General features: G+C 39.6%; 1 protein-coding gene and 2 long non-coding RNA genes across 3 annotated transcripts in view; 1 reads left to right on the forward strand and 2 right to left on the reverse strand.

The window, feature by feature from the left end:
- LOC117555318 (proto-oncogene vav-like) overlaps positions 1-9,934 on the forward strand; it is a 25,496-nt gene extending 15,562 nt beyond the window's left edge. The window contains 13 exon segments of the mRNA XM_034230172.1: positions 626-645; positions 648-726; positions 1,306-1,400; positions 1,534-1,556; positions 1,721-1,757; positions 3,648-3,782; positions 4,657-4,724; positions 5,206-5,237; positions 6,666-6,776; positions 7,535-7,622; positions 7,795-7,947; positions 9,110-9,263; positions 9,748-9,934. Coding sequence (XP_034086063.1) covers positions 626-645; positions 648-726; positions 1,306-1,400; positions 1,534-1,556; positions 1,721-1,757; positions 3,648-3,782; positions 4,657-4,724; positions 5,206-5,237; positions 6,666-6,776; positions 7,535-7,622; positions 7,795-7,947; positions 9,110-9,121 — 853 coding nt within the window. The 3' untranslated portion in view covers positions 9,122-9,263; positions 9,748-9,934.
- A 1,362-nt stretch (positions 9,935-11,296) lies between these two features.
- On the reverse strand, positions 11,297-12,228 carry LOC117555338. The gene is made up of 2 exons (XR_004570388.1): positions 12,112-12,228; positions 11,297-11,602 (listed from the first exon to the last, which is right to left on the reverse strand). It is a non-coding gene; the product is annotated as an uncharacterized LOC117555338 (long non-coding RNA).
- Positions 12,229-12,256: 28 nt separating this feature from the next.
- Positions 12,257-13,545, reverse strand: LOC117555337. The gene is made up of 3 exons (XR_004570387.1): positions 13,436-13,545; positions 13,018-13,089; positions 12,257-12,338 (listed from the first exon to the last, which is right to left on the reverse strand). It is a non-coding gene; the product is annotated as an uncharacterized LOC117555337 (long non-coding RNA).
- Between the last annotated feature and the right edge of the window lie 53 nt (positions 13,546-13,598).

Genomic DNA, 13,598 nt, shown 5'->3' on the forward strand with positions numbered 1-13,598 from the left:
ACCATAGAGGAAATGCACATCACTGGTTATTGGCAAACTGCCTTTTGTTGCTGCTGTTAAATAGACATTCTCTTGAAAACAACAAGTGTTTTACTTTCTTTAAAGAGGATGAAAAATATCACTCGTCGTCACCGGCTTGAGCTTCAATATCAGGATCCATGTATTTATGATCCTTGCAAGAATGGAAGTAGTCATCACATACAGAGCATATGGTTCAACTAGTTCTGAACAGTGTCCTTCACATGCTGATATACAAGAGTATCACAGTCACAAGATGCAGAATACCGGTTCAAAGCAGTATTCAATGTTTAGTTCAGATTAGCTAAGGCCCACGTAAGCAATAAACATGCTTGTCATATGTCTATCTCCATAGAGGCTGGATCATCATGTTAATAACATAGCTATCATATGCTAAAACAGTGTCTCCGGATACTCTTCTGGGGTAACCATACTTCCTGTCACGTACACAGCTACGTAGGGCCTTTGTTATCATGTGCTGCTCTGATATTAGAAGAGTACATTCAGTATTTTCCCAACAAAAGACAGTTAAACTGCCAGTGAAAACTAGCTTTATGAATGCTTGTTATCCTAGTGTTTTAAAAACAGTTATTCGTCATGTCTGCAGGTCGAATATGTGCCCAGATAACCCACAGCCAACAACCACGACTTCCAGATGCACTGCTTCGAGGGAACCACCTGCTGCAAGGCCTGTTCCATGCTGTTAAGGTACTGTGTCTCACCAGCTATTTCTTGACATTTCTTCTCTTAAAGGTCACCTATTAAGCAAAATCCACTTGTTCATGTCTCTTCTACATCAACATGTGTCCCCTCTGTGGAAAGAGATTCTGAAAGTTTCAGGAAAAAAGATTCTCTCACTTTTTGTCCTGATCCATTTCTATAAAAAGCTGTCTGAAAATGAGCTGATCAGATTTTGTCCACTTTATGATGTCATAACGATTTTATGGCTTGTGTAACCATTAGCCAATCAGTAACCAAGGTAACCCCCCCCCACCTTATCACCTGAATCTCCTCCTAGAGCACCATTGTGTTCTTTTTAACCAAATATCTCTCAGAGGGGCGTGGGGAGGGGCTCCTTATTTTCATCTAAAGTAACAGACAGAGAATCAGCACTTTGGAAACAGGGCTGAAACAGAGAGGATTATGGGATGCTGAAATGATCTGTTTGGTGTTCCAGCCAATCAGAGACATGTTCTGTATATATCTGAGACCTATAATATATGGATGAAAAACAGTAGAATAGGGGACCTTTAACTTTGTCTGAATCTCTCCATCTGTCGTCTGCAGAGGGATATTCTTCCAGGGCTATCGCTGCACTCGCTGTAAAATGGCTGCACATAAAGAGTGTTTGGGCAGGGTCCCCGCCTGCGGCCGAAACTCAGGTCTGTTTACGTGCATGTGATCGTGTTAAGATAATACATGAGTTTACTGTGAATATCACACGTTTGCATAATTATAGCTGTTCCACGAATAAGCCTAATTATAACTTCTCTCATTGACTGTTCTCTCTGACAGATCATGCTGGTACTTTGAAGAAGGTAAGACTACATACAGCTTTGACTTTGTGGATGTTTGTAATATTGTTTTATCTCGCTTCTCTCTCTGAACACTATCTTACATGTCAAATTGTATGTCCTTTTTCTATTTAATTTGTGATAATAGAATACAATAACTCCAGTTTGTTTGTGTTTTGCTCCTCCAGCATAAAACACAGAGATCCTCCGGACAATCCAGCGCTGGTAAGAAATAATACATGTTTTAATATTAAGTTAAAGGGATAGTGGAAATGGAACCTCAAATAGTTTCGTTTTAACTTATATACAAGCATAATTACGTACCAAAACAATCACACCTGATTAAAAAATATAATAATTGCCTTACGCATGTTAGAAGCACTTTATTGCAGCTTCCCCGAAGTTTTTTAGAAACGAAATGTTCGACTCAGCCAAACCGGAAGTGACAAACTCAGGAAGACGATACGATAACAAACCATGGCGTCTATGCAGAATGAACGTGGAAGGGCAAATATACCAGACAAAGAAGAAGGATTGTACGAGGTATCCAGTGATGACAGCGAGTCAGAAACATCCTCCCGGCTTTCCTACGAAAATGTCGTTTTAGGAACTGAATCTGAATCCGGTTCAGTAAGCGACGATGGTGACAATATTGAGCCAGACGATGGACCATTACGTCCTTATTTGTTCGAGCCCGAGCCCGAGGTGATGGTTCACGGCATGGACAATGGCGAGGATGACCAGGACCAGGCGCCAGATGATGCACCCCTACGCACAAATAATCTTGACTGGTAGGTCCCTAAGCATAGCTCACGCATCTTAAGATCACCTGTAGCCTTTACAAATATTAATCATTGTTAACCAGTTAAGCCCGAAGGTCCCCCCAGTGGACCCCTCCCACAGTTTTTTTTCTCTCACATGTCTCAGGGCTTCTTAACATTTATGAAACTATTAATGTTTCATACCCTTTTAAGGTAAGTAAGAAACTCCACTAACTGACAATAAGAACAATTGTTAGCTAGAAAAAACCCAAGAGTAATACCAAGCCTTTGAATTAGCATTGAGCGAAACAATGCTAACTAATGCTAACGCTTTTTTACACACAACACACGGTAGAAATGCCCTTATTACTATCTTAACTGCACAAACAAGATATACGATTTTAAAGCTGAGACTCCACAGATTCCACACATGTAATGTCATCACTGTAAGACCTCGAATTCCTGGAGCTATCAGCCAGAAAAGAGAAAGTAAACAACATCCTAGGATAGCCAGGCTGCCTGTCAAGTGTAGGCTGTACTCCACAGTACTGTTAGTCTATCATGTCTATATGATGACTGTAGTGTACACATTCGACACTATGTACCGGATAAATGGCGTTGTACAAAATGGTACAGGCTAATGATGCATTAAATCAACAAGAGAAACATAATAAAATACTCACTTCTTATGTATTCACTTTCAATTTGAGCTAGAGACCGAGGAATCTCGAAACAATCGTCAGTAATAAAATGACGGGAGCAGCACGTACGACTGCCGAATACTCGTCAGCTTCGGCTCCGTGAAGTTTGCCCGTGTTATCTGAACACATTTCACCCACTGACGACGAATGGCTGGGTTTCTTGGAAACGCATGCGTCGATACGCCATTCTCTGCATTTGCTGTCACAGCCATACAAACACATCTATTCACCATAATAAAGGTCGGCTATTCACATGCAAATGCTATTGAATGTCCGCCATTGTTTGTGCCCCGTCTTCCTATGCTCTCGTCATCACCCGAAGATTCCCGACGATTCCCGAAGTATTTCGTTTCATTGAGAGGGGGCGCAGTAAAATTGAAAATAAAATAAAACTAGGCGCATGAAATAAAAAAAAATTGTTTATTATGCTTATTTTTTAATAAAATACATAAGTTAAACCCAAAATTCGCGGATTTCCACTATCCCTTTAATATTGTTAATAACAAGCTTCTATTTTCCATAAATGTTACATAATGGTCAAAATATTGCCTGTCAGACGTCCTTCCTCAGGTCTCAACGCCTCTTCTTCCTTCTTCCTCCTTCCTCCTTCTTCCTCCTTCTTCCTCCTTCTTCCTCCTTCTTCCCTCTCTCAGGATTTCCAAAGATGGAGGCGTCTCAGGAGTATTATGGGGTGCCGCCACCCCCTGTGGGCTTCGGCCAGCCGCTCCAACTCTCCAAAGGTGACATCATCGAGCTGACCCGGGCGGATGCTGAGCTGCCGTGGTGGGACGGAGGTTAGCGTTAAAACCCAAATTCCAGCTTCGACACTCTGTATTCTGAAGGCTGGGGGGGGGGGGGGGGACCACACACACACACCACACACACACACTGTCTAAATCACACACACACACACCACACACACACAACACACACACACACACACTATTTTGTCATGTTTCCTGTGGTTAAGTGTAGGTGTGAGATGCTTTTGTGTCTTTCAGTTTGTTTTGTGTTTTTCCTCTCTGTACCTCGTTCCACTTCCTCCCTCGTATTCAACCAGAATTCCACTGTGCGATTAATTTGAAAGGGTTTTGATTTGAAAACCAAACCACCTCATCGTGCTTTGGTTTCAGGGTTTTTGTGAATGTCCTCGCTTCCTATGACGTTGGAAAAACATCTATTTCTCACACTTGATTCCGTCAGTTATTTACTGTGGAACAAGGAAGCAATTTAGATTTTGTTGTTAACTATTGGTTTAATCAAGTATTCATTAGAAACATCAATATTTGATATTTGCCACAAAACTGTGTGGTTTTTACAAAAGATCAATTCACAATGATTAGAAATATTTTTGAAATTTGAATTCATCTAAAATATTAAGGTATGTTTATGAATATTGTAAAGTGATGTGAAGTCGTTGTTGTTAAGGGATAATCACGCAAACAATGGGTTTCTGCGTATGATTTATCTAATGTTTAACACTTTCATGTTTTGCACTTCCTTAATTAACCCCGCATACTCATTTAGCTTCAATTGCCTCAATATTAACTAACTGCATAACGTTCTTTCCTTGGGGATGATTTGTTTATAAGTTATCCATTTGATGTTGATTTGATAACTCATGTATCTGTTTCAATGACAGCTTAGTTGTATGTGTCCTTCAGGGAAGAAACATGTCTGTTGGTCAGATGGGATGGTTCCCCTCCCAAAAGGTCCACCCCTACGTCCCTGTGAGTAAACACACCATGAGGGGTTACAGATATCTTAACGGACGTTTGCTCTTACACTTTCACCTGTTAAAAAGCAAACACAACAGACTTTACATTGTCGCTCCTTTATTCTGGAGGGCTTTTGTCATGTGTCATTCATAGCATGATTTATTATAACACTTTTCCCCTAAAAACATGACTTCTCTTATGGCTGTTTTCTCAAAACTACATTTTTTTATTTTGGAAATCTAGCAATGTTCACTGTTTACATATTCAACGTAACATATCAAAAGACTTGTAAAGAAATAATGGACTAAGTCGTCAGCTGGAGAAGTTAGAGGTTCCTCCTATTCATTAAAAACTCATTTAGATTGCAGCAATTTACCATTTCACGGACTGGAACCAATAGCAGTTAACAGTTGTTTATCTGAAATGAAGAAGTGATAGCACCATGACCACAGACCTTAAGCTTTAACATCTGTGTGATCTCACCCTGTCCCAGAGGCAGACGCCGGACCTGTCTTCAACCATTTGGTGAGTCTCTACAGGAACCAAAGCTCAACACTTAACTTCCTCCTGTGTGTGCAGTGCAGAAGGCCTGTTAGCACTACAGAGCTGATACAGCAAACACTTACTGTCACAAAAACAGAACCAGATACTGAAAAGTGCTGAAAGCAGCTTTGGGGAAACAGTATCATTGTGGCGCTGATGCATGGACACGGGAAGTGGGGGTGCTGAGGGGGCTGCAGCACCCCCATCTGTTGGCGGCGAGTTGTAACTGCAACGCCAAAAAGTTCACTAAACAAATCAATACAAACGTTTTATTTTGACTTACTATTTTTGAGTTAGCATTTTAGTGTAAGCAGTCTATAAAAAGCTTCACCATATAAGAGAAAGTCATAATGCGGTGTGCTTCTTCTGTTGCTCTGCTATGGAAATAAGCTTGTCAGTGCAGATAAGATCAGGGATGGGAGTTTTGTGAAAGCAGGGTTTAACAAACTGGGCGAAAGGCAGGGGAAACATTTAGGGAGCATGAGAAGTCCCATCACACACAGGCTGTCAACAAACTGGCAGCATTCAAATGAACAACCGTATGAATGCACTGCTCTCAAAAGCTAAAGACCAATGACTGCATTTAATATGAAGTTATATACAGGGCCGCCCCCTCCCTACACGTCGGATGGGGGCCCTCATTTTGCGGAGGGAGCCTCCTCTGAAGCGCAAACGCGCCCGCCACCTACAGTGTAGCGTGCCACAGTTTCGCCGCTGCGAGGCACCACTAGCACCCCTAGCACCCCTCCCCCCCACCGCACCCCCAACTCTGACTGACTTCCCGCGTCCCTGCGCTGATGGGCATGTATCCCTATCATACATCTTAATAGTAACACTATTTTACTAACTCTTTAAGACTCAAACAGCTTCAAATAACACTATATAAAGTAAAAAAGCAGCGTGATTCGTGAATACCCAGGTTTTGGCAACAAGTCACCATGTATGATTTGAAAGATAGATACTTTAGTGCCACCTGGTGGTAACATCAAGTATGACACTGGAGTAAACAACACCAATGTTACACAAAACTACTGCACCACTTCTCACAAAAGCGTACTTAATCAGAGTGTTTTCGGAAGATGTGGAAAGTCACAATAAATAATAATAAAAACACTTTGGTGACACTTTTGTTTAAGTCATCTTATTTAGCATTTTCTTATCAACAAATAAAAATAGCTGCCATTAGATATATTTGTTTGTTGATGTATTTTCGAACAACTCCAACTCATTTCTGGGCACCATGACTCTGTATAAACATAATGTACATAATAGGAATTAGAAATGTCTTTGTAGCTTCGTACAACTACATTATAGTGTGTTTTACCGTTTGTTATTGCAGAACTGGGTAACGGTTATTGAAACAGACCTTCATTGTGTGATTCTGTTTTAACGTTGTGATCCTCGCTGAAGGTTTGCTGGGAACATGGACAGAACCGCTGCCAAAAACCTGCTGCTGTCCCGGTTCTGATGGGACGTTCTCGTGCGGCAGAAAGATGGAGGAGAGTTTGCAATCAGTATCAAGTAAGCCTTCGCAGACTCATCAGTGAAAATAATTTCATCTAGTGAAAATGTTACTTTAAGATTGAAGATGCCCTCTTTAGTATTAACTGCTTTGGTCATTTACAGGCCAATGGTCGCTAGGTTAAACCTGCACTAAATTTGGTTTAAAAACTGTATTTTTAAAGATGTCTCGTTACATGCAGTATCATATTGTTTCAACCCCATTTCAATGATTTCAATGTAAAGCAGGTCTTCACCAACATGTTGAAACATAGTAATTGAGATATAGTCAGGGGAAAAGTCTGTTCGTAGCTCTGATTGATCAGTTGACAGAATATTTAGTGTAAACTTATAATCATTTAAAATGACATTTAAAGCTATAGTTCACAAATGTATCTGTGTTCCAGCTTCTAAGCAATACAAAATGATTTTTTTTCGAACTTCAATTCAAAGAAACATCATATGCTCTGGTAACTTATGATTCATTATTATTGTCCTTTGAAATGATTGTTGGTTGTCTGTAGCCAGAAGTCTTAATCATTGCCTGAACAAACCTAGCAATGTAACCCAGCTTTAACCTGCATACCGGGTGTCACTGTGTTGACATGACATGTCCAAATACAGTCTCACACAAATGGCTGGGTTTTGCGCCGAAGTATCACTTCCTCTCAAAAGCAGGAAAATACATTTTCTCAAACAAAGGATTATGAGAGTCATATTTTTTTTTGCAGAAGTAGAAAAGTGTGTTTTTTTTCTTCTCTCCACAACCTGCTATCCAGGTTCAACATGGACATCCGACACATTAAGATCACGTCCACTGACGGCCTGTATCGCATCAATGAGAGGAAAGCCTTCAAGGGAATAATCGTAAGTCTTTTCAGACCTAAAAAAGGATGACACTGACTGGAGAAAAAAACTAAAATGTACCCTTTACATGAAATCATATTTTATCTTCTTAAACCACATCCAATAGGTCTCACATGTTCCTTCTCCTTCTCCTCTCCTTCTCCTCCTGCTTGTGGTCTTCTTCCTGCATTAGGAGATGATTCAGTTTTACCAGCAGAACTCTCTGAAGGAGTATTTCAAGGATGTGGACACCACGCTGCTCACGCCTTTCAAACAGCCGGAGCAAAGCAACTCGTCGAACAACGCACAAACGCCACACAAAACGCCACACCAAACACCACACCGGGTACAGTACATCTATATACCTCCCATTCCTTACTACGATCCTGTTCAAGGAATAGTTTGAAGATTTTGGAAATGACTTTGGTTATTCCCGACAGTCAAATTAAAATACAGACACCACAGTCATGAGAGCGATATAGATATTTGCATCAAAGTCTTTGCAAGAAAGCGGTTAAGATAATTTACTAGAATGTTCAACTCTTCTATTAAGCTTATCCATGATGCAATGTTTGGCGGTTCCCAACAGAACAAACCATGGTGAAGCTTCTTTCAAATGTTAAATATGTATTTAACAATCTCCTGTTGGAACAATCTACTAGAAAAACTCGACTTCAACCACTTTTAGAAAATAAACTAAAGACTGATTTGTTAATAACTGCTTTTTAACAAAAAAAGTGCACTCAGTGGTTGATTTGCTCTGAAATTGTACTTTAATGTGGTCTTTTATTATTTATTGAATCTTTATAAAAAGTGAAAGAAGAAGAAAGAATAAAAGAGTTAAAATAAAATCTTCATTGAAAAATACATTGGATTTAATATTTTTCTCTTATCCTTATGTGATACACCTTGATCCGCCTCTGTATAGAATCAGAATCAGGTTTATTACCAGGTAGGTTTACAAGTACGAGGAATTTGACATGTGTCGTGGTGTTCGGCAGTGGCTCAGTCAGTAGGGGCTTGGACTGTGAGCCGTAGCTCACACAGTAGCCATACAGTTTGCTTTTCAGCCAAAATGTATACAGTTAAATCGTCCAAACTTCTTTGTGCAGATGTGAGCGTCCTTAACAACGGTCAATAAATCCTTGACAGCGGTCTGTCTGTTCTGGATTAACAACGTGTCACGTGTTCTGAATTGACCAATCAGAATCGAGTATTCAACTAAGCCATGTAATAACCTAGAATAACTAGCTGATAAATTGTAGTAAGGTATAAAGATCTTAACATGATGACTGTCGGAATGGAACCGGCAACCTTATAATTGAGAGACCAATGCAGTAAACACAGAGCCACAGTCACACCTGGTAACAGGTAGCTGGGTGTTTTAAAGGGTACATGAACAGTGGGGGCTTGAATGTGTTGCACAGCATTCGCACTAATTAAAAAACAGATAGTGTTGTACATTATGTGCAATCTGCCCTCTAAAGTAACCTGCCTTGCTTCGACAGGAGGCAGCCTGAAGTGTTTTGGGCGTGGTCCGGGCCCGGTACGACTTCTCCCCCAGAGACCGCTCAGAGCTGTCGCTACGGGAGGGAGACACCATCAAGATCATCTCCAAGAAGGGCCCACAGCGGGTGGTGGAAGGGAGAGGTGTACGGCCGGGTGAGGAGGAGAACACAGAGACACAAGCAAATTAAAACCTATCTTTTTAATATGGCTTTTAATTTGGGTTAACTTTCAATCTCACTATTTCGATGTTTACTGTATATTTTCTGTTTACTTTACATATTTAATTGTCTTTCTTAAATTGTTTTATTTTAACACATGTAGATGTTTTATCTTGTTCTGTATTCATTTTAATATTATTTTAATATTGTTGTTATGTTTTCTGTAAAGCACTTTGGGCTGCCTTTGTGCATGAAAGGTGCTATACAAATAACGTGTATTATTATTTAGAGGTTCTGAGGTGTCTTGTCTTACCAGCTACTACTTAGTTACCTGTATATCACTTTAATTTGATGTTTAATTGTATTATTCTTGTGTATATTCTATAATCTGTTTCGCTCTCTCTGTTGCTGCTTAAACTCATGAATTTCTCCATGGGGATTAATAAGGTCCATCTCATCTTACTCTCCTTTGGTTCAAGGTGGGGTTCTTTCCAGCCAAACTATGTGGAGGAGGATTCCTCCGACTACTGCTGACGAGGCTCCACAGGAGGAGTGTGGAGCCAGGTCTGTGTGATACCTGGTTTCCACACATCAACCTTTATGCACGAGAGATATACTGTGATTTGATGACTGTCAGTGATGTGAATAAAACCTTTCTTTAACTGACATGATGAGCGTCTGGTTATTGCACTTAAGCAGTTTCTTAAACGTTACACCCAGATGTGATTGATGAAACATCTCATTTCACAACGACAGGTCTGAAAGGAATACTTTACCAAAAGAAAGATACCAAAAAGATCATTTGGATTTTAATGTATCACCTTTCGTTACATTTTTCTTCATTCCCGCAGAAAACGTTTATTGTCTTGCATGCCTCTTTGGTGAAGGAAGAAGGCGAGAAATTGATATACAAATGGTCACTTTGTTGGTGAATTACTTTTACTGTATCTGCAGCCATAATCAAATCAAGTTTTATTTATATAGCGATTTTTGGTCGAGCCAAAGTGCTGTACATGTAATAAAAACACTTTACTAGAATCACAATAAAAGACAATAATTTACAACAGAAATATAAAAAAACACAGGGAATAGTCAGGTGTCGTGCTCCGCTCTGACTAGAAGGCCAGAGAGAAGAAGTGTGTGTCTTTAGTAAGGATTTAAACCCCCCTAGGGTCTGGGCCGACCTCACATGGAGGGGCAGAGTGTTCCAGAGCCTGGGGACAGCTGCTGCGAAGGCTCGGTGCCCTCGGGTTTTGAGCCTGGTCTTGGGCACTACCAGCAGCAGCTGGTCAGCAGACCTTAAAGCTCTGGCGGGGTGTAGCGATGGAGGAGTTCTGCTATATAGGCCGGAGCCACCCATTTAGGGCTTTGAAAACAAATAAAAGGATTTTAAAATCTATTCGGAACCGAATGGAACCAGTCTAGTGAGGCCAGAATTGGGGTGATTTGGTCACACTTTTTGTGGCCAGTCAGAAGACGTGGAGCTGCGTTCTGCACTAGCTGCAGCGTGTAATTTAGGCCTGGTCCATACCCACTTACAGAACATTGCTAAGTATCCAGTCTTGAGGTCACAAAGGCATAATAACCCTTTCTAGGTCTTTAAAAGATCACAAATGACTAGGTCTTGGCCAATAGTCTCATTTTAAAGAAGCAGGATTTGATTACGGTGCTGACCTGCTTATCAAATGTAAAAGCGCTATCGAAAAGTCACTCCAAGGTTCATGACAGAGGGGAGGATGTTTTCATTGAGGGAGCCCAGAATATCAACCGGAGAGGCTGGAGGTTGGGTCCATAAAACATTGACCTGTCTTGCTCTCGTTGAGGTTAAGGAAGTTTTGCTCAGCCCGGATTTTATCTCTATCAAGCAGTCATCAACTGCTGTAGTAATAACCCCTCCCACTCTTACAATGAAAGTGTATAAAAACATTTAAGTATATAGCTTTCAGATTGTTAACATACAACAGGTGTTCCAGTTTCTTCTTGCTTGAAAAAAACAACAACTAATGGATGCCAATGAACAGTCTTGTGATAGGTATAAACATCCTTTTATTCAAAAATATCAAAAAAACTGTGGAACAACATGACTTTTGGTCAATTTATGGGCAAAAATCATAATCTAAAATGGTGTGTGTGTGTGTTTTCCGGCTCCTCTTTCAGTTGTGTTGTCTGATCATGGTTGTTTTCTGCGACTGAGTGTGTGTGTGTGTGTGTGTGTGTGTGTGTGTGTGTGTGTGTGTGTGTGTATATATATCATGGAAGAGTCATCTCTGCATTATTGACTTGAGGTCCTCTACTGGTAGTACAGCTCCAGGTTCATCCCATCGTGGATTTCATCTGCAGAGGTCGTGGTTAAGTACAACACATCAGGTCAAATAGTTCCACTGTCTATTGAGCTTGATACAAATTGACATACAATAATGTCATTTCAGCCAACAATTACTTAATAATGCAGAGGCGTTTATTATAGACTGTAAATAAAACCTGCAGTTTTATAATGTTCACAGACAGACACAGTTAAATGCAAATACATTTATATTTCTATATAATGTCAATATTCTTTTTGATATTCTTACTCTCACTGTTTATATAACCTACCATTGAAATGATAGACTGTTAATTTATTTGTAAGTGGGCAAACTTACAAAATTTGCAGGGGATCAAATACTTATTTCCTCCACTGTATATACTGCTGGATATTTAAATCCACTATATTAAAAGCCAGTATTACACACAGCTCCATCCTTAAATTTACATAATTGATTTACTTCTATTTGAGGTTGTAAATGGACCTCTGTGACAAAATGGCAGTAAGAGAGCAGCTGCAGAGCGTTGTTTAAGGATACAGTCTCCCAGGGTTACGTGGTCCTTGAATTATGGTATACCTGTGGGAACAGAGGAGGAACATTTAGCTGGTAGCAGAAAAATACATTTACACATTAATGTTATAATCAGGAAATCAAGTATTACAGACAACAAACTTACCATTTCCTGTTAAAAAATTTTGTCAAAATCGTGTTCCTGTCTGGGCGGCAATGAGCTTCTAGTCAGATCTCCAATCGTATCTTCAGAGCTGAGAATTGGTGGTCAAGGAGAAGCAAACAGGTGGTGTATACAAGAAATTCAGAACCATGCACTTGTTGCTCTATGTAACAAATATTATTAGATGTATTAAGGTCGGTGTGAAAGAGCCTTAGCAATACATAAGAGCAAAAAAAAGATCCAATGTTAAATGAACAATAACTTATAAAAGTGGGAAACATTACTGTACACGTTTGAGGTGAACATAGTGCAAAACAAAAAGGTTGTTGATCAATTGTTCAAAAAAAAATATATATATGCAAAAATCATTTATACTTGAAGATAACTTTTAAATTAAACATTTTAAAGCTTCTGTTGCTCTGTCTTCAGTTCATAAAGAAAATAAAGCTTTGTAGAAATTAAAAAGATCTTTATATAAGTGTACTTACTGTTCAACTACCTGTTCACATCTCTGTACACAGTATTTATTTATTATTTCTCTTTGCAAACACATTTATATTAATTAATTTACTTGTATCTGTCTACAATACATATTTCTTTAATGCATGTTATTTTTTCTCAACAACTCTTTCGCTAACAGTTCAGCACATGACATAACTAACTTGAAACTCAAGCTAACTCCTCGTTAGCTGTACGTGGGCCTAGGTATTACACTTGTTCACTCAGGACGCATTATTCAGGATCATGTCCACAGTTTCAGAAAAGGATACTTGCATTTAACCCGGACTTTTTTGCCCAGGCGATCGTTGCAAACCACCTCAATCATCTTCAGTTTCTGTAAGCTGAATAACAAGAGACACAGTTAGCATCACATGTGAGAGTCGCTTCATACTTTTCCAAACAAACCTTAAAGCAATATTAGTGGTACATATAGGGTAGTTAGAAACTCAAGCAAATGTCGTTCATTCAAAGAGTATGAGATATGATAAAACAGGTATTTCAAATCAATTTTTGGATGTTTTGTTTGAAAAAAGCTAATATTAGCTAGCCTACGATCACGACACCAGAAACATACACTCCAGTGTGCGTATTGTCGCAAACGCCACACGTAAAGCAACTTCCTGTCTCAAAAATAAAGAGGATTGTAATACATCTCAAAGAAAGGCGTCTTAAATGTAAGATTCCTACCTGCAAATTCACAGCAGAATAAAAAATATGTTCCCTTTTCGACAGAATACTTTGGATCGCACACTTTACCGTAAAGCAGATACAGTTTGCATATCAACCTATCGACCAATCAAATGGCATGTTGATGATTGACAGCCCAAGAGAGCCAATGAGCAAAGTAAAA

This window comes from Gymnodraco acuticeps, unplaced genomic scaffold (assembly GCF_902827175.1).
Source record: "Gymnodraco acuticeps unplaced genomic scaffold, fGymAcu1.1, whole genome shotgun sequence".
NCBI classification, from domain to species: domain Eukaryota; kingdom Metazoa; phylum Chordata; class Actinopteri; order Perciformes; family Bathydraconidae; genus Gymnodraco; species Gymnodraco acuticeps.